Here is a 21,794-nt window from a genome sequence, read left to right as displayed (position 1 = left end):
GAAATCTGCTTTTGTATTTCTTGCAGTAAACAGGGGAAATTTTGTACGTGTGCTAGTATGAAATGGAATTTTAAATGTTGCCCTGTTTATCCATAAAATAACAAATAATATATATATTTCCTAATTAAAACACAAGCCAAAAATATGTTCGGCACAAGCTTTATTCCTTAAACTCATGTTGAAAAGGGTATACTGTCCTTTTAATTAGGAATAAAGACAAAAGATTTGAGAAAGACAGTTATTTTTGAGAAATCTGGGATATGTATTTCAGTACATATCTAGCACTTTCCCATGACACCATACTGCCTTATTGCATACACTATGACACAGTTACAGTTATTTCTGAAGACACCAAACTGCCAAACGATACTCAGTATCCCAGAGCTACAGCTCCTTCTCAAGACACACTATCCCAGTGTTTCAGCTTTCTAAAGACACCACCTCTTCTTATGAAGACACAATGGGGCAGTTGAAACTGCAGTTCCTGTCCCATTAGCTAAAAAAGGACCCTGTCCCCAACACAGGGAGCACAATAATGGACCAATGCCATTATTATGTAAATTATTTGTTTTTGTACTAATGTACTGATATACATGTGTTTTTCCCCAGTTCACATGCCAGTGTAAATTGATCCTGTGCTCAGATGTATAATTCCAGATGTATTCTGTTTCCTTGCAGATTGTTTCTGCTAGGCTCAATCCCTAGTGCCTCTTCTGCCTACCCCTGGTTCCAGAATATATTCAAACAAAAAGCTTCAGGTCTGGACTGAGAATTAAAATAGGCCCTGGCATTTCAGGTACACAGAGGCCCAATCAGCCCGCACAGAGGCCCAAACAGCCCCCACTAGCCCACTAATTACTGACTTTCTATGGCACCTTATAGCAGCCCCTCTGGCATTTGCCAGAACCCACAGATTGCCAGTCCGGGCCTGGAGCACTTACTGGTCACCAAATGATCGTCTCATGTGCCTCACATCTACTGCGATCCCAGCAGTCATCCTCAATTGACAAAACAGTCCAATGATGGAGCACCAGAGAGAATGGAAAAGATTTTAAAAAATGAAGTTTTATTCCGTCATGATTAAAAATTGAAGAAATACAAATTGCATGCCCCTATAGTCCCATGGGCTGTACGACACTCAACGCGTTTCGTGGCCACCTACCACTTCCTCAGAAGCTCACAGCCCATGGGACTATAGGGGCATGCAAGCTGTATTTCTTCAATTTTTAACCATGACAGAATAAAACGTAATTGTTTAAAATGTTTTCTGGTCTCTCTGGTGCTCCATCATTGGACTGTTTTACCCCTGTTTCCATTATCTAAAGCAGAAAAACTGTAACCAGGTAGCAATAAATAAGCTAATAACCCTGCAGTATTTGGCACAGAACAATGTTCCAAGCGTCAAGTGACTCTTTATCTATACCTGCTATTTGAAAGCTAAAGCATCTTCCCCAGACATCACCTTGCCTCATCATACACACTATCTGACAGTTGGACTTTATTCCCAGGACACCATATTAACGTACTGTACACTAGATATTTACAGCTATTGAGCTGTCCCCCCAAGCTCAGTCCAACCCTATCTATATGTTAAGGGGGCCTGGCCATGTTGCTGGATTAGTGGGGCCCTCCTTGAACTGCCAAAGTAGGAGCCGAGTTGCTATGAAGCCGAGCCATGCCAAACACTAATTTTTTTTAAAACCTATGGGCACTATTTTCTTTTTAACTTGGGGGAGCCCTGGCCTGATGTTTTCTTTTTAACTTGGGGGAGTTCTGGCCTGATGTTTTCTTTTTAACTTGTAGGGGGGACCCAGAAAATGTTGTTGTACAGGCCTGGACATTGTGAAGGTGGCCCTACAAAGACACTATCCCAGAATTACAACCCCTTCACTTCCATAACATAACATTTCCCTACTGTACACACTGTCCCACAGATTTATTCATTTTGCAAGCATTCTGAGTCTGTTGGAAGATGCTACAGTTGCAGTTCAGCGGTGGCTCCAATATCACAGGCCAGTGTGTAGTCCTGACTCCAGAGTTTCCAGCTCCCTCTGCTGGTTACTTTACTAATTTGAGCACTTCACCCAGTCAGTGACAAGGTCCAAATCCGCACGACTGGGCTCCGTTTACGCACCGCCGATCGGAACGCAACAAAAGTAACTGACACCACTGGTCTGGCAGTTGCACTCACTTGTGTTGGCGCTGTTTGTTGTACTGCCAGCCGCCAGCAGAGGGAGCTCGGAATGTTTAGCGTCCCGCAGTGATTAAGAGCTGGGATTATGTAGCTGGAAGCCAATGGCCGGGGTAGTAGGGGGCGGGGTCTGGTTTGTGCGGCTGGGGTGAATGGAGCTGAGCTTAGTGTGGGCTGCGAGGCGGGACTCGTTAGTACAAAGGATGGGTCCCGGGGACTTTGTATTGGAGTAGCGGGGACGCGCACTGGAGGAGGGGGGGACACCCGATATTTCGGGGTTGGAGTACCGGGAAGATGGGGAACGCGGAGAGCGCCGGAGGGACCCCGGGTACCGCGCTGCTGCCGCTAAAAGTCCCGATGCCGGAGCCGGGAGAGTTGGAGGAAAGATTCGCCATGGTCCTGGTAAGTTCTGCTCTGTGACGAGGCGTGAAAAGTTCCCCGTGCAGCGCTAAATCTGCGCTATGTGCGCCCAAGAGATGTGGGAAAGTGTCATGTTCCCCATTGAGATGCAGAAGGCTCATGTGCGTCTTATCCCACTAACTAATAAACTTGTTTAGAAAGTGCTACTAGTCCGCATGTTTATCGGTGGAGGGGCCTGTTCCCAAGAACTCACACTCTATATAAACTCAGAACTATGTTATTCTCCTTATGGCTTGTGCCATTTGCCTTTTTTTCCCCCTGTAACCCTCAGTAGAACTGTAATGACTCCAGGAGCTCCCAGCCTGCTGCCCATGGGTGCAATTGAGACATGATTGGAGTGGAACATGCAGCACAAACTGCAACCTACAATGCTAAAGATGCCCATACTGTGTCCCTCAACTGTTCCAGTTTGGTCAGCAGCAGCTGCTGGGGCCTCTGTGTAGGGACAATTACTAATGACATGGGGAGGGGGACAATCTAGGTGTTTGTGGTTACTCCAGACACATTTCAGCTCCTCTCCAGTTAAAGGCACAGTATATATGAGTTTGTTTGATTTTAGATATGTGGTTATATGAGTTGATTTGATTGCGGTTCAATCCTCAGTAGGCCTGGGTGGGACCTGTCGGGTAAGTAAAGTTGGTCTGTGTTACTGGGTAGGGGGTGAGTGAAGTGACAGCTGTATTTCTTGCCCAAGGGGCATTGATGTGATATTCTCATAAATAATGTACATCAGAGGAACCCCCTCCCAAAGGAGCCCAGGGTATCACACAGAAGGAAATCACTCTCATTAGGTGGGCATGTGCATGCCAAACTGGCAGTTAGTACTACAGATGACTGGGGTTGCACCTGGAAAGTGTTTCATACCTGCGTTTCCCTGTGGCACTGCCAGCGCAAGTATTTGCTGTTCACTAATGCAGTTGGATGGGGCCTGGAGTGCCGTCCCCATCGGGTTGTCGTCTGCTCTCTGAATACAATTTTCTGAGAAAACTCTGGGCAGCAGCAGCACTTTTTCCTTTCTTCTCGCAAGCGTGGGTTGGGGTTGGGTTACAATTCTCTCCCTTCCCTTGTATGTGTTGCTGGCACTCATTCGTTTTATACAGGGTGTCTGCACACTATTGTTTCCATTTTACCCATCTTTGAGCACAACCTGAAATGATACAATTTGTCCATCCGTCGCTCTGTGGGGCTTGATCTGGGGGTCCGAGTCTTGATTATTAAACTTGGATCAGATTACACTGTCACTTTAGCAATGGTTGGGGTTAAATCTTGCATTTGAGGTTTCAGTCTGCAAGGGCTCCCAGAGATTCACAGTACATTCTGTTCTTTATATATAGATTTTTTTTTTAGTTTAGTGACTTTTTTCCTTGCGGAACTGTGATGTCTCCTGGGGATTTGAGGAATTTCAGCATAACTCTATGGAGGGGGCGTGTTATAGGGCAGCTCCAGCACACGGCTAATTCTTATGGTTCAGCTCTGTTTATCTTGTCATCTCGGTACCTGAATGTGAAGACTGAATGCATTCATAAGCCTCCCTTTTTGGTAGCATGCTTTGTCAATCTTAGCATCTGCTGGAATGTTAATAATAAAGGATGGTGACCATTGCTCTGTCATGTTTATTTGGGTGCATGCCGGGATATCCAGCTCTAAACAGTACACTGATCCCCTGTACAGACGTTGTTTAACTTTGTTTAATCATCAGAATGTAAATAACGGCGTGTGGAACTTACAAACTTATTTGCTCATTACTGTGTAGAAACTCCTTGTTTTCATATTTTATTACTGTAAGAAGCATATTGGCCTTGTCACTCACATACACATCCCCGTAGCTTCATCAGAACCCAGATTTGTTTCTGCTCCATATAGAAATAAACACCCCAGTGGAATTATATGCCTATAGTAGCTACTGCAAAGCTCACTATCACTTGATTGTGTGATGAAAAATGTCTTTATATTGGGTCAGCTTTCCTGCCCTGCAGTGGTGGAGGAGGTTTTATGTTCTACTTATGCTTATGTAGGGTTTTCAGGGTATTCCAGTTTCCTTCTACACTTTAACACAGGCGCCAAATAAAACTGACCAGGGTGTATGTATGTCATTGGGTGCTTATATTATAAGCTCATGCGGGGTAGGGACAGTCATGCATGATGTTTAATCTCTGTAAAGTCTTGTGGAATATACAGGCACACTATACACTAGGGATGCACAGAATACACTGTTTTGGGAAAAGGCCGAATCCAGATTCTTTCATGAAGGATTTTGGCCGAATCCTGAACTGAATCCTAATCGTAATTTGCATATGCAAGGAAGAGTTGAAGAGTCAAAACTTCCTTGTTCATGTGATTACAAGGCATGTGATTTTAAAGGGATTCTGTCATGATTTTTATGGTGTAGTTTATATTTATGAACTACACTGTTTACACTGCAAAGTGTATTTTTTTGTTATAATATTGGTGTGTAGGCAGCCATCTCATGTCATTTTGCCTGGTCATGTGCTTTCAGAAAGAGCCTGTGCTGCTTTATGAAACTGCTTTTTGGCAGGCTGTTGTTTATCCTGCTCAATGTAACTGAAGGAGTTGCAGTGGGACATGACTTTTACTATTGAGTGCTGTTCTTATATCTACCAGGGAGCTGTTATCTGGTTACCTTCCCATTGTTCTGCTGATGGGCTTTTGTGCAGCAGTATAGAGTGACTGAAGTTTATCAGAGCACAAGTCACATGACTGGGGGCACCTGGGAAGCTGACAAAGTGTAGCACTAGATTTCACTTAAATATAAAATACATCAGTTTGCTCTTTTGAAAAATGTATTTCAGTTCTGAAGTCTACTGGAACAGAGCTATTATCTGATGCTTTTTGAAAAAAACATGTTTTCTCATAACAGTATCCCTTTAAGGATTTGGTTTGGCCAGGCACTTGGAATTTAGCCAGATCGAAATTCTGTCAAAATCCCATACCAAATCCTGGATTAGGTGCATCCCTACTTTATATTGCACACTGATGAAGAGAATACAGTATCTTGACTAGGAAGAGTATCATAGAAAATGATCATGATGTATAAAATGTATCTGCTGTCATGTTATTCCAATGAGCACTATAATGGTGAGGCACACAGATTTAGAGAGACCACAATTCTGGCTATCCACTGAGCTGTTACTGTTGTAATTGACCACCATTCTGGTTATCTCTGGTTGCATGGCTGGCTGAAGGGCAAAGTTATAGTTTATAAACTCATGTCTGACCCCACTTTTCAATTTAATCCAGCCCAGGAGTACTGGACTGTTGTTTCTACTGGTGGGGGCTTTGGTGGAATACATATTTAATAAAAAGCTGTGTAGAATCCTATTTGGAGGCTGAATTAGTATGTAGATGGTAGCTTGGGGCCCTGTACTGTACTAATACACCAATGTTCTCTGTGCTTTGCATCTTATTCTGCTAAATGGAAAGTGCAACAAATTACTAGATACCAAGCTATTTTTACATGAGCAGGGTAAACAGGGTAAAAGTTTACCCTTTTACATGAACAGGGTAAACTGATATTTCCCATTTACGTTATTGGAAGACAATCCTGGGTGTATAGCATTAACATTTTATGTACCACAGCCTTAAACACCAAAGCAAAGATCTCTTAGAGTTGTGGTGTCTGAGCTTTGGGTAATGATGCATTTTGTGGAAAAAGTGCCTTGTGAGCCATGAACTTAAAAATAGATAAATAAAATTTTTAAAGCTAATTTACACTGGACATTGGCATGGAGTAAAAGCTGTCCTTTCATTTCAAATACAGAAACTGCATGTTTTCCCTATATTCCTGCTCAGCATGTTAGTTTGGTATGGATATGCGATCAGGAAATATAATATTGTCTAAAATGAACATTAATAATTGTCCAATGCAAAGCCAGAGAATACACACATGCTTGTTATGCTATCAGAAAATATAATATTGTGCTAAAATGAACATTAATAAATGTCCAGTCAAAGGATACAAGCATACCGTGATTGAAACATTTTCATGTGTAATAAAGTGTTTCCCCATGTGGGATTCTGGGAGGAGACGGCTTAGGGTGGAGTGCCCTGAATACAGGAAAAACTGCTAAACAATAGATAATGAACAACACAAATCCAAGTTAAATAGGGTAAGAAAAACAAAGGAAATAATCTACTTATACCCTGTATAACCTGCTGGAAAATCTACAAATGGTACCAGTTTGCATGGCTCCTCTCAGTAGGTGGTAACATCGGTGTGAAAAATTATGTTTGACTTATTATTTCTGTGGCAGTAATTTCTAAAAAAAAAAAATAGACAAATTATGAGTACAGTATTTGTATGTTTATATTGTACGATTATTGTTTGTGCATATTTCTCTTTCTACAAAATTGCTCTAGATCAGTGGCAAACAGAGAGGCTGGGCCCCTTGCGAGACCTAGAGTGGTTACAGGGGGTGCTCAGCTTGAAGGCAATGGGACATGATATGGACATGATAATAATGCTGTCTATTAGTGGTTTTGGGTTGGACACGTATTTGCTCCTATATGTACTTGGAACTATAGTTGAATGGCTGATAAATGTTTTCCTATAGCTGGTACAATTTTTTGTGAACTCAAGTGGCCTGAACAAGGCTGGTCCTGTGAGGAGTGTTTGACCCCAAAAAGTCCAGCAATCACTGCCCCAGAGGAAACTCTGCTCAAAGACTGTTTTGAAACAATGACAAAAATAACATTGTAGAGTTCTTGCTTGCCTTACCAACCCTAGCTTTTTTCAGATCTATATATTCACAAGTAACTCAGCCAGTAAAGTCATCAACACTTTTATTGTTCTCTAAGTTAGCAGTTTATCAGCGAAAATCCCCTTAAACTAAATAAATAAGCAAATTTGTTGGTTGAGTTGGTGATATATTTGCCACTCCAATCTCTCCTCCTTCTGTGTAAACACAGGCACAGTTACTGGTTGATTGGTGCCCACATTCATGGACACTGGCTCACTTCCACTGCATCTGCTATAAATGGACCAATGTCTTGTAGTCTATGTCGTGGGATGAGGTCTGGCTCCTCTGCAACCACAAAGGAATCCTTAAATATAACAGAGTAGCTTGCATAGGTGAAAATGTTGTTTAGTTCAGGAACACTTGGAGTCACGTGAGTTTAGGCTCATTGTGATTTTTCATTCCTAGTTGCTCAGTGAGGTAAATGCTTAGAAATAGGATTGATTTGCACTTCTTTTTTTTTTTTTTAATTTATTGTGATTAGTTTCTTCTATAATGGGTAAAATATTCATTTGACAGGTCTGAGGTATCAGTGCAGTTTGCCAATTCACATATGTCCATATGTAACCATAGAAAGGATGGTTTTACTCAAGGAGCTCAGGTGCACTCCCCTGAGACTTCAGCTTTACATTGTATATGCAACATTGGTGTGGCCTAAAGTGTTTTGTACTCAGCTTTACATTGTATATGCAAAATTGGTGTGGCCTAAAGTGTTTTGTACTCTACTTAGCTCTTCCCTAAAACAGCTATCCCATCCAATATTCTAATCCCATCGTTTTAGTTGTGGCATGTTAGAGTCACCTAGAACTTGTACAATAAACCTTTGAGTGATTTGGTTGATTTTAGTCTTGTTATGGGCATAAATCACTGTGGGGAAATCAACTCGCATGGCTCAATCCTGACCAAAAAATATGCCTACTAATGTGCTCTCTTACAGTACATTCTAGCCACATGCTTAGCCACTGTTTCTAACATCTCACATGGCCACTTCTGGTGGACAATTCAGGCAACCACCACCCACTATGTAAATTAATGCTTTATGAATGCTTTGTAGAGAAATGCTTTTCAAGGTTGTTTTTAAGATTTCTACCCTGCAATTTTCAGAACATTTGGTCTTCTAGAAGTTTTATATTTCTGTGGAAGAGAAATGTTTTGCCTTGAACATCCCTCTGTATATTTAACTTAAAAGTGAAAAGGAATCCGAGCTTTATCTCTCATTTAAAGGGTTGGTTTACTTTAAAACTAATGTATGATATTGATGGGATAATTTGCAGTTAGTCTTCCTTTTTCAGAATTATAATTAGAAATTGCAGTAGAGTGCAATTGTCTACATTCTACATCATACTAAACACATGGACGTGCTAAAAGCATGCTAAATATACTGTATACTAAATAAGGCCTGTAGCCTGAACCCTTGCCCAGAGCTATTAGTCTGAGCACTACACCTGCTCAGCCTTTATCAACATCCAAGTAAAACAATCTGTGAAACAGCACTTCACAAGGAAGCTCAGGGGAAGAGAAAACAAGAAAGAAATGGTGGAAATATAGTGTTGTGTGTATATATATATAAAAAAATATATACTACACTATATTTCCACCATTTATTTCTTGTTTTGTCTTCCCCTGAGCTTCCTTGTGTAGCGCTGTTTCACAGATTGTTTTACTTAAAGTTTTTACCGGTTGGAGAACGGGACAGAAACGGCTACAGGGACGAACGTCTGTAAACCTTTCCTTTTATCAACATCCAAGTTGACTAATGAAAGCGAGAAGGGAAAAGAAGTTGGCTACTGACACAGCTTTGTAGTTTGGAAGGTGCAATAGGGGCAAAAAGAATTTTTGAGATTGGTTGTAATTGGTGAGCAAGCCAGGTGGACAGTGCATTGGGTCTAAGATTAAAGATTTGTGGGGAACTTCTTTTGTACATGTCCTTCCTCACCAATTCTACACATTTGTCTCCAAATGAGTATGTAATTTTGACCTATGCCTCCTTATCCATCAGTGTTTGCAAAATATGCCATAACCTAATGCAGTAAAAGTCATTCTGAAACATGTAAATTGTAATTCATGTAAATGTCTAATGTAATTTCTTTTTTATAAATTCTAAAAAGATTTTAATTTGTTACAGTTGTATGAATGCATTAAATACCAGTGTTTGGAAGTCCTGTATCCAAAAGACCCCATAGTCCCTACTGGTTTAATTTTGTTGACAAGTGTTGCATGCAATAACTTAATTTAGTGTTTCAGTAGCAGTTGGCCTGCTTGTTTGTATGTTACATTGGATCAGTTCATTCTTCATCTGATGAAAGTGTTTTAGCTAAAGGTCATACACGGGCAGATTATAGCTGCCGATGTCGTTCCTTTAGAACGATTCGGCAGCTTATCTGCCCATGTGTGGGGGCTCCTGACGGGTCCTCCCGATCGATATCAATCGGTCAATTTTGATTTTTCGTACGATCCAGGACCGCATCTGCTAGTTGATATGGTCCTGCGACCCGTCGGAGCCCATTCATAGTATTGTAATCTGGTTGTTTGGTCCAGGGCCGAATGTTCGGATTCATCCGATATTGCCCAGCCGTTAGTGGGCATATTGGGTTAAGATCCGCTCGTTTGGTGACCTTGCCAAACGAGCGGATCTTATAGTGTATGGCCACCTTTAGCCTTTTTTGAACCAGTCTAACAGATTTGAATGCTGTGACATGAGAGACCTAGCTATTCTGTCTAACAGGGAGATAGAACATGACCCTGATGTGAAAACTGGCCACTGCCAGTACTCTAAGGGGCAATCAATTAGAAATTAGCCAATCATTAAGTTAGCCATATACATAAAATTGTATTAAGCACAATTTTGTACTTAATTTGACTCCATTTTTTTATGTAATAGTTTTTCAATAATTTGCCTCCCTTTTCTTTCCAGATTTCAAATGGGGGTCACTGACTTCAACTGCCACAAACATTTGCTTTCTCAGTCTACATTTTTATTGCAATTGTTTCTTTTTAATACTTATCTTTGTATTCATGCCCTCTTCACTTTATGTTCCAGTTCTCATTCAAACCGCTGCCTGGTTGATAGAGTAAATTGGATCTTAAGCTGGCTATAGACACAAAGATCCGATCCGATCGTTGACACAGATATTTTTCGTCCCATGGATATCGGTCGTTTGGTTGATCGGACAGGTTAAAAGATTATCGGCTGCCGATAATTTCTCTGCATGTATTGCCGATCGGACGATTTTCATTGGGAGACTGTCACCAGCTTTGTCGGACACAACTTTTGTACGATAGTGGCAGGTCGGGAGATGGGGTAGTCCGATTGTTCGAGGATTCAAATGATCGGATCTTTGTATCTATGTGCAGCTTTAGCAACCAGAAAATTCCAAACTGGAGAGCTGCTGCGCAAAAAAAGTAAATTAATTAAAACCCACAACAAATAAATTAAAAAAGAAAACCGATTGCAATTAGTCTAACAATGTCTATGTCTTCATAGAATTTTTTAATTTAATAATACACAAGTTACATTGAGTCATATGACAAGAGACATCAACGTATGACAGCATGAAGCACCATTTTTAAAAATGTATTGGACATCGTATGGAGTGGTTGCAAAGTTTTAACAGTCTAGTAGCCTATAGCAAGCAATCATAAGTTTGCTTTCATACAAGTGATCAGTAAATGCTAGTCCTGATTAGCTGTTATGGATTTATAGACCTAACAAAATTAAAAGTTCTTTAAAGTGGGTCTTTGAGAGTTTAGCACTGCTCACATCAGTCGCTGGTGAATATTACATTTGTTCTCAAATTTTGCCATGAAGTCATTGAGTTCTTTAATTGATTGAAAAGGACGCAAACATGGTTGCTAATGTTCACAAGTGTCTTTGTGCTAGTGAAACATATTAAATTCCCCCACTAGTGTATTAAAGAATCATTGATGTGGCTTTTCCTGCAAAATAAAAGATTAGCTTTTTTACAGGGATTTAGCTGCTCCCGCACATAGGGGCGGATACATATATGCAGATAAATAAAGCTCCCTGAGCAGGACTCAAACAAAATTTACCAAAACTAAGCAGGTTTTTGTCCTGGTGCTGTAACTCATAGCAACCAGTCAGATTTGCTTTCATTATTCATTCTGCATTTGAAAGATCCATGCTAATTTTGATTGGTGTCTGAGTCCCCATTTCTAGATTATTTCCCTGATCATTTTCATGTGAAAAATACGCAAAAAAAACTGTTAAAAGCAAGGTATTTTTCAGCATCTGTGAAGTGTTATGGAAAGCAGATGAGCCTTTGTTGCCATGCAGCCCTTTTGATATAATTCTATATTCAATGATTTTGTTACAGAGGAAAATCTATTACTGGCAAAAGTTCAACCCAGTCTAGTAACCTGTTGCAAACAGACAGATGTTTATCATTATTCTAACAGCACTGCATCAGTAAAACTTTTGACTTGTCGCTATGGGTTACTATACCAAGGCAAACTTGCCTGTATTACTTTAAGATTCCTGTTATTCATGTGATCTCTGAAACTAGCTTATGTATTTTTTTCTTCAGTCAGGAGTGCAGCAGAGAGGGTTTCCTGCAAAATAATCTTGCTCCCCCTCCACCATCCTGACTTCCGGCCCTATATTTTCCAAGACTTGACTATAGTTTAGAAAGCAGGAACATATTGCTGATTCCTGTCACGAGTTTATTTTCAGTTCCCCATATTCCTGGGTCACAGAGATTTTGTGACCGTGGGTTTTTCCCTAATTTATGTGTCATTCTTATCCCTTTAGTTACAGTTTTGTGTAGACGTATCCTTTTTTCATTTCTTGGACTTTGGGTATATATTACAGGGAAAAAACTTTATAGAGAGATGATTCTGTTGCATATTGCAGACCTAGGTCCCTCAAGTGTGGCTGCTACAGCAAATTTATAGAAATAATAGCTGACTTTTTTTTTGTATATACTGTAATCAAAAATTGCTGTTTCTTTATGTAAATTTGTATTTTCCTTTAATATTAACCCAAATTGTTTATGCAGGTATGGAGTTTAATATTAACCCAAATTGTTCATGCAGGTATGGAGTAAGTGATGGAGCAAGCTCTAAAATATGGCAGTTCTCCTTCATATAGTGTTTTGTTAAAACAAGCAATTCTGTTATTGATTGTCTCGCTGTTAGGGATGCACCAAATCCCAGATTTGCCCTTTTTCAGATGGATTTTGCAAAACTGAATCCGAATCCTTACAATCGCAAACAAGGAAATGTTTTATTCTTTTTAACCCTTCCCCACTCAAATTTGGGGAAAAGGGGTTCTGATACAGCGTGGGATTCAGCCTAATAGAGATTCAGGATTTGGTGGAATCCCAAAATAGTGGATCAGATGTGTCCCTAAACCAGTAGTCTGTACTTTATGGTATATAAGTTGCATAAAACCATGTTGGAGTTTTTTTGTTTTTGTTCTGACGCTTAAATGTTTTTATTAGCTAAACCAGGGGTCCCCAACCTTTTTCACCCATAAACAACTTTCAGATGTAAAAAGAGTTGGGGAGCAACATACACATGAAAAATGTATCTGGGTGGTGCCAAATAAAGGTTGTGATTGGCTATTGGTAGCCCCTTTGTGGACTGGCAGCTTACAGGTGGGTCTATTGGGCAGTACACATGGTTTTTATGCAAACAAAACATGCCTCAAAGCCTGGAATTCAAAAATAAGCACCTGCTTTGAGGCCACTGAGAGCAACATCCAAGGGTTTGGGGAGCATCATGTTGCTCACGAGCTACTGGTTGGGGATCACTGAGCTAAACTATGATACGCCATATTATGGAATGACTCCTTGTCTACAAAACCGCATATTCATTTTAGTATACAGATATAGGACCTGGGTTTTTCCGGATAACGGATCTTTCCATAATTTGGATCTTCATGCCTTAAATCTACTAGAAAATCATGTAAACTTTAAATACACCCAATAGGCTGATTTTGCTTCCAGTAAGGATTAATTACATCTTAGTTTGGATCAAGTACAAGGTACTGTTTTATTATTACTGAGAAAAAGGAAATCATTTTTAAACATTTGGATTATTTGATTATAATGAAGTTTATGGGAGACAGGCATTCAGTAATTCGGAGCTCTCTGAATAAGGGGTTTCCGGATAATAGATCCCATACCTGTATAAAATTTTTTAGTGTTTGTAGAAAAATAAAGCACCTGGAGAAAACCCCTACAAACGTGCCCTGAATATAGGTACACACTCCATGTGGATATTTCCCTGATCAGAAATCAGGCAGTATATGGTTGACTGCTGAGATTTTTAAATTAGTATGGATGTTTTAATACAGAAAAGTATTGTAATACAGAAAAGAAAGAGTTTCATGTTTAATTTGAAAATTACTTTTATTATACAGCTTTTAGGAGGCTTTTGTATTTGTCAGAATGCTTTATGCCTATGGGTTTCAATCACACCCTCTGCTCTGGTGTCTTGGTGGTACACACCATGTTGCCAATTTTTACTGGTGTTGTTGAAATCTTAGGATTTCTTCACTAATAATGAGGTGCGGATGTAACTGGATTCACAGGTGGTGTAAAATGTTCATTGGCATTCCCCTCTGGGTACAATGCTTTAATCTACTTTAGGCATGAACATACATGAGGTGTTTAGTGTCTACATGACCTTCCTTACGCAGCAGAATCATGGGGCTTGTACCTAGGCACAGCAGAGCTATGTAACCAGGGGCATAAATACAGAGGCAGCAAACCTTCCATTTGTACAGAGTTGCACAGTCCCATGAGGCCCTAATTCATATGCAGGACTATTTCAATAAATATTGGTAAAACAAGTCAACCTCTAGACATTTTGGGGGCCTGAAAAATAATTTTCTGTGGGTCCATTAATATTCACTGTGTGTAAATGCCAGTTTGTGTCAGAAAATCCATGCCTCTTGATTTTAAAGAAGCCCCATGTGTACACCCCAGATACACTGGCTGCAAACTCTCAAGTTGGACACAATTTCGCTGACAACCTTTGGTGTTTGGATATCATCATCACTGCCACTCAACATCAATATGATGTGTGCCTCTGATTCTTTAGTTAATTTAGTTATTGGCACAGGCCGCTGTGGGAACTATGGCAATTCAATCAAACCTTTGAGGTGTTGGCAGCTCCTGGATTCCCTTGCATCAATTGGAGCAATTCACATGAAGAGGCAGGACAGACCTAAACTATGTGGAAGTGCAAGGAGTTGTTTTTGATGCAATTACTGAACTAATGGGCCCTTTTGTTTTAAACTCATGGTAACCAACTTTAATTGGGGAGAGTGCACAAGGTCTTGAACGTTGCAATATATTTATTGAACTTAGTCAATACGTCTTTTAAAGAGATTTTCAAGAAGCCTCTTATAAAACACCTATGCAGAACCAGCAGCACCCTTAGGAATTTCTGACGCTGCTGTAATGTAAACCTTTGCCTCTGTACTCCCCCAGTGTGGTGCTTATCTGTGTAATTTCTGTATATTTCACCCACATTCCTTCTTATCATGGCTTTTATCTGATCTGACACTGAAGTACCTAGTTCATGGCCCAAATCAATAATCTGCTCATAATATGTTGGCAGAAAAGTCTTGATATTTAGATATTGATCATACATCAATTATTTTGATTAATTTAATGGCAGAGCAGTGAAAAAACGTATTATGTTGCACAGGGATCACAGTATATAACACTGCCGGGAAGTTGTACTACTTGGCTTAAACATCACCATGTAGTCTATCCTACCCACTTTTTTTTTTGAACGTGACCATATGCCCCTGTTGACTTCAAAGCCCAGATACTCCACATGCTCCGCTTTTGGGCTTTATTGCATATGACATGGAAAGTAGGTTAAGCCTTTCCCTCCTGTCAACTCCAGTCTATAGCAATGTGGATTAGCAGGCAAAATCAGCCAGATGCTCTCTTCTATGTATAAGGCACTGTATCACTCCTTGTTTGTTAGCTGACATACTGAAACCATTCATTGCTTGGCCTTCTATTCAGTAAGAACTGGCTGCAATGAGCATTTTCTTCCAAGTAGTTCTCTTGAACAGTTCAGAGTTGGTTCATGCTTGCTATTTTATTGCTGCAATTCAGTTGCAGTTATATACAAATTTTGTTATATATTCGGCATGATTTTACATTGTATGTTTAAACAAAAATCTACATAGTCAATTGATGTTGGTGGGTTTGTCTGTATGATTTTAGGTCACACCTCCCAACTGTCCTGTTTTTCACGGGACAGTCCCGATTTTGACAGCTCAGCCTGCACTCCCTGGATTGTTAGTGAAATGTCGCAACTTTCTCTTTGATTTCTACTGCACAGCCAGAAAAAAATACAGTTTCTGGAGTTTAATTAAATAAGAGGCTCTTGGCAGAGAGCTCTGAACACTCCGCGCCTGCACTATTATTCATTTGTAACGATTTAAGATAAGAAAAGATATAATTATAACTATTTAAGATAAGCATTTCTCTTTGCAGAACTGAGACTCACAGCTTAAAGGGCAATTCACCTTAGTTAGCAAAACTGTCATAAAAAAAAAAAAAAAAAAGAATTGCCCTAAATCTCCCAGAAATGTGTTCAAACTTTCTTTAACCTGCTAAAGTTTGAAAAATGGACATGGTTTTTAGGGGTGTGGTTCGAAAATGTCGCCACACGACACACGGCAGATCTTTGACTTATTTCCATTTTTGAAATGTTGGGAGATAGGTTATACTGTAGGTAGTTATATTCTGCAATGATTATTTAAGAGCAGCAGGCCCGGACTGGCAGAGCTAGGCCAGACCGACAAGCGCCCTAGGCAACTTTGCCGGCCCGGCTGAGCGCGTGCATGCACAAACTGGTACTTTAGAGCGCATTTCGCGAGTTGACGCTTGTGCGGAAGCACGGATCCCCCGTACGCACATCTGCAGAAGTGCAAATACACGGGGAGACAGGCGACCGGACATGGGGTAGGAGACAGAGCAGGTACGTGCCTGGCCCCCCCCAACTTTGCGCCTGGGCACGTGCCTACTCTGCCTACCTCTTGGCCCAGCCCTGCGGACTGGCAATCTGTGGGTTCTGGCAAATGCTTGAGGGGCTGCTATAAGGTGCCATAGAAAATAAGTATTTAGTGGGCTGGTGGGGCTGATTGGGCCTCTGTGTACCTGAAATGCCAGGGCCTATTTTGATTCTCAGTCCAGTCCTGAAAGGCAGCCCATACAGGAAGGTACATCTACAACAGGGGCAGCTTTCTTGCCATGTATTCACCACTGCTTATTGTATGCTTTTTTGCATGACCCATAATCAATATATGTATGAATGCTGCATATGGAGCTTAGGGATGGCCAGACGGCTTACACTGAAAGGCTAAAGGTTGCCAATCTGATTTAACTGGTAGGAATGATGAAGGAATAAATAGCCCAGTGACTGTTGTTCCCTTCGATGAAGAAGCAGTTTAGACTAATCCTAGAATGCATTAAGAGGATTGTATTGTGAGGCATTTTCAGTCAGGCTGTACTGAAAAAGGAGAACATTCTTGTGGCTTCGCTTATTCGTGGCAGAATTACTAAAAATATGACTACTTACCATGAACAGTCTTTTCCACCTCACGGTCCAATTTTAGCAAAATATTTTGTCTGTTTTTATTATTTTAATTAGACATATGTGCCTTGGGGGCCTCTTTGTTAAAATAATTTCTATTCCTTTTTTTTTTTTTTTTCAGAGAACTAATCCTGAAATTTTAATGAACATTTTGCTTTTTTTTTTAATTTTAGCATGTGTGAAAGATGGTTTATTGGGTAAAGCAACCTTAGTCTGTTTACAATTCTCTGTCTGATGAGTATGTACAAAGGAATATATGTTCTGCAGCACTTTTACTGATTTTGACCTTCTTTTAAGCAGATGCTTCTAACCATCCTTATGTAGAAATACATTCTGTGGCTTAACTTGTTGCAGGGTGAGTCCACCATATTTAGCATCATCCAGTGTTACTGTTTGTGTAGAATCTTTATTGGCTTGCTGTTTGCACCATGGACAGGGTGGCAGTTCCTTCCTTTTGAGACCTATAGAGAGATGAGCACTGTCTCCCGATATTTGATTAAAAGAAAACTAAATGTGTATACAGTATATATTGGCTGATGTTTGCACAATACTGTGGCTCAGCACAGCTGCTTCTCACATTGTTAAACTGCACCTTGATTGATTGATTCTCTCTCTACTGCTAGAGGCAATCTCTATTTGGCATTAAATATGTAATATTCTATTCTGATGTTAGGATAACAGGTGTGTTATGTACATGCCTGGCTTTTCCCTACTTAACATCCATCAAACAAGTAATGATTAAAAACATGACTAGTGTATTCAGCCTGTGTTCTTGTTTTGGACTGAATGCACTTTGTAGTTCCACAACAACATCTGGGCGACAGTACGTTGCATGTGTTATGGCTAGACAAAACTGAAGTGTATTGGGACGAAACGTGTATGTGTTTAGTTCCTCCTATACTTTAGTGTAAACTTTTATATAAAGGCCACAGGTCTGTGTAGAGAAATGTTTCCTAGTACTGTACCAGAGTTCTAACCAGTCCCAAGGGCTTCATTCCAGTGAGCATCAGGCTGCTGCTTTAACTCAATGAGATCTATTCATGAGTGATCAGTTCATGCTGTCTGAGCCTGTGGGCCTGTCATAAAGTAGTGGGGTATTTCTGACAGTGATGAATCAGTACTTTATATTAACATGGCATTAAACCAGGTTCTCATGTGACATAGCACCAGTCTTTAGCTAGATCTGTTCTACAATACAGTTTGGAGAAGCTGTGGTCAATGCAACACACATTCCATACGTACAGATACAGACGTGTTCTGCTGGGCTGGTCTAGAGTTTGTGTTATGTACAGGTTCATATTTAACAGAATATGGGCCACTGCTTCTCTTTATTATCTGTTTGTCCTAACCACTGAGTTGAGAGATGGTCTATGGACCCATCTAGTAGAAAATAAATTTTACAATTCAGGGCTGTCCAACCCTGTAACTTTTGCACAAGTGGAAGTCCACCCTACAGCTGGTATATTGGGAGGTGATGTTAAACAATGGTTAGACGTCCACAGGACATTCCTTATGTATATAACCAAAATAACTGTTTAACAAAATGATGTATCCTTATGTTCTTATCAGCATTTTTCCCCATGGGTCCTCTTGTTGTGTGAGTGACCCTTGGCAAAGTCCTTCTCTTCCCTGACCATGGTACTGACTAGGAAGCAAGAAATAAAAAGATACAGTGAGTGGTTCCGGAGTCTAGTGAAAACCAAAAAATCTGCTAATTTTTATTATATTCTGTGAGGTTATAAACACGCGGATACATTTTCCTTGTAATAGATACATAGATACAAGAGCAAAACACTTTGCAATCATTAGTTCCCAAATTAATATTTTATGTCTCCAGTTTCCTATGTGGAGAATGGCAACAGCAGTCTAAGCAAGGCCCCGTGGGACTGGCCTACGTATTAGAGACTTGAATGTTTCCTTCAGCTGCGAGCGGAAGCTGTGGATTGTGCAGAGGAAATGCCAGTATTGCTGAGAGAGGAGCCTGCCCAGCTAGTGCGCTCCATGTGTGACAGGATGACAATTCTGCATGAAGGCTCCAGCTGTGATCTCCGTCCAGCCCATCGGACTGACATTATTTTTAGATTTAGATTTGGACACTAGAGTCCGATGTGCTTGAGCATTTAGAGCAGAGGTCTTGTTTGTGGTCACACATTGAGACAACCCCACTTAGCTCATAGCAAGAGTATAGATGTGCGAAAGCCTGGTAGTAATAGTCAACTCTCCTTTAGTTCAAGAGACACATTTTTACCCGTGAGCCATATTCAGATGTGCTGGGGATTAACACAAGCATGAAACATGTTCCTGGGGCTACCACATATGACTGTGATTGGCTATTTGTTAGCCCCTATGTAAACTCACAGCCTACAGGAAGTAAACCCGTTTTTTAAGACTCCAGGCCAAGAATTTGAAAATAAGCACCTGCTTTGAGGCCACAGGGAGCAACAGTCATTGTGTTGATGAGCAACATGTTGCTCCCTAGCCAGTGGTTGGGAACCACTGCTATAGACCAGAGGGTCAAACCATCACCCTCAAGTTTGAGTTGGCCTTAAAGGAATTGTTCAGTATAAAAAGAAAAACTGGGTAAATGGATAGGCCGTGCAAAATAAAAAATGTTTCTATTGTAGTTAATTAAACAAAAATGTAATGTATAAAGGCTGGAGTGACTGGATGTCTGACATAACATAACAGAACACTACTTCCTGCTTTTTAGCTCTCTTGGTTTCCACTGATTAGTTACCAGGCAGTAACCAATCAGTGACTGTTGCTTTTGAATTATAGCTTAATCAAGTTAAAGGTACTGTTTGAAAAAAGGAAATCCTTTTTAAAAAATTTAATTATTTGGTTAAAATGGAGTCTATGGGAGATGACTTTCCCATGATTTGGAGCTTTCTGGATAACTGGTTTCTGCATAAAAGATCCCATACCTGTACACAATATAAATACTTGCAGTAACCCTACAATGTAACACAATAACAGAACACTGTGATACTTCTGTAAGAGATGAAATGGTATCCAGAAAAGAAATATATGTGAAGACCATATTCCCTTTCAGTATAGTAGCCCTTTTTAAGTGGTGTCCTATAAGATTTCTCAGAGCAGTCTTTAGTGATGCAACTATGACGGTTTTGTTCGGGGGCCAGATTGGCAGCAGTTATTGAATGCTGCACCTATAGCTCAGAGTTTCTAAAATCTATTAAATGGGCTGTAGAGATGGATATTCTAAAACGTGCAATTGGTTTTCATTTTTCATCACTTGTTGTTTTCAAGTTATTTAGCGTTTTATTCAACAGCTCTACAGTTTGCATTTTCTTTAATATGGTTGCTAAGTTCCATATGACCCTAACAACCATGCATTGATTTGAATAAGAGACTGGAATATGAATAGGAGAGAGCTTGAATAGAAAGATGAGTAATAAAAAATAGCAATAACAATACTTTTGTAGCCTTACAGAACATTTTATTTTTTTTTGATGGGGTCAGTGAACCCCATTTGAAAGCTATAAAGAATCTGAAGAAAAAGGCAAATAATGCAAGAACTATAAAAAGTAAAACATGAAGACCAAGTGAAAAGTTGCTTAGAATTAGCCATTCTATAACATACTAAAAGTTAACTTAAAGGTGAACCACTCCTTTAATAGCTACTCAGACTTTAAGATTTAAATCCCTTGTTTGTTAATTTATTCGAAGATAACAGTTTGTTCAGATTTTATAAATCACTATGGGAATTACGTAATATCAGCAACCAATTGGCAGGTAGAATTCCCTTGCCACCTGTTTAAAAGCAAACATCTTATTGGTTGCTATGGGTAACTGCTCCTAGGCAAACTTTGTGCACATTTTTATTACATACAGTATAGGGGGATGTACCTTGCAGTTTTTCAGTTTAATGATTTATGTAAATGTGGTAACAGCAGATATCTGCAAATTCAGTAGCCGTATCATGTAACACTAGTATTTCATTATGTGGAAAATGTTACTCTTCTTTTGCAGTGATGTTTTCACCATATTCGCTCTCTGGACAGTCATATTCTCATGAAGAGCCCTGACCTCCTCCCTGTCTTGGCATTTCTCTACTTTTGGAACATAAGACGCTCACATTTTTTTTCTGAACAAGATCTTTCTCCTGCCATGTCTGGTCATGCGTGTATTTATTATTATGAACAGAGATATTTCAAACAGGATGTTTAAAAAAGACATGGCTTCAAATCAAAGCGACTTGCAGTCTCTATGTGGATTTATTCATATGCTTGGGTTTAGGAGAGCAGTTACTTTTAGTGCTTACTGTTCATTAGTAGCCCAGGAATGTAGAAAATGGACGCATAAAGTGGCATTAGCATACAGTTAGCCCCTCATTTAATTTGAGCCCTATTGTTAACCTTTTAATTATGTACAGTAAGTATGGGGATGCAGTTTTTTTTAGCCTTTCTGTACTAACCGAGCTTTGTGCAAATTTCTGTAGTAAAGCTGAAGTGGTTTGTAGTGTACCTAGTAAAATACGATTATGAGCTTGACCTTGATTATCTATCAAGCCTATACTATGATAATATTATGGAACAAAATTGTGTTTGTTTAATATGCAGCTAATCTGAGCTATATAAACTTGCTAATGTATTTTGACATGAATATGTATGGGTGTGCACTAATGTGAATGCATGTGCACTGCATTCCAGCAATATTAGAGCAGAGTGCTCATCAATATTTGTCTACATCAGGCACATAACTAGTGCGCCTCGTTTATGGAGAAACTTTGGAATCTACAGATACTTTAACCACGTTCAGCAGAGCTGTGTTTAGCGGGGTACACATGGATGCCTCAAAGGGGTAATGTAGACAAATCACTTAGA

At 39.9% G+C, this 21,794-nt stretch overlaps 1 protein-coding gene across 1 annotated transcript in view; it reads left to right on the top strand.

The window, feature by feature from the left end:
• Window positions 1-2,291: 2,291 nt before the first annotated feature.
• Window positions 2,292-21,794, top strand: part of LOC108707545 (formin-like protein 3) — a 69,086-nt gene continuing 49,583 nt past the window's right edge. Inside the window, 1 exon segment of the mRNA XM_041582482.1 lies at window positions 2,292-2,593. Coding sequence (XP_041438416.1) covers window positions 2,486-2,593 — 108 coding nt within the window. The 5' untranslated portion in view covers window positions 2,292-2,485.

This window comes from Xenopus laevis, chromosome 2L (genome assembly GCF_017654675.1).
Source record: "Xenopus laevis strain J_2021 chromosome 2L, Xenopus_laevis_v10.1, whole genome shotgun sequence".
NCBI lineage: Eukaryota > Metazoa > Chordata > Amphibia > Anura > Pipidae > Xenopus > Xenopus laevis.
The sequence above is the reverse complement of the archived record's forward strand: the minus strand, read 5'-3'. Positions and strand labels throughout refer to the sequence as shown.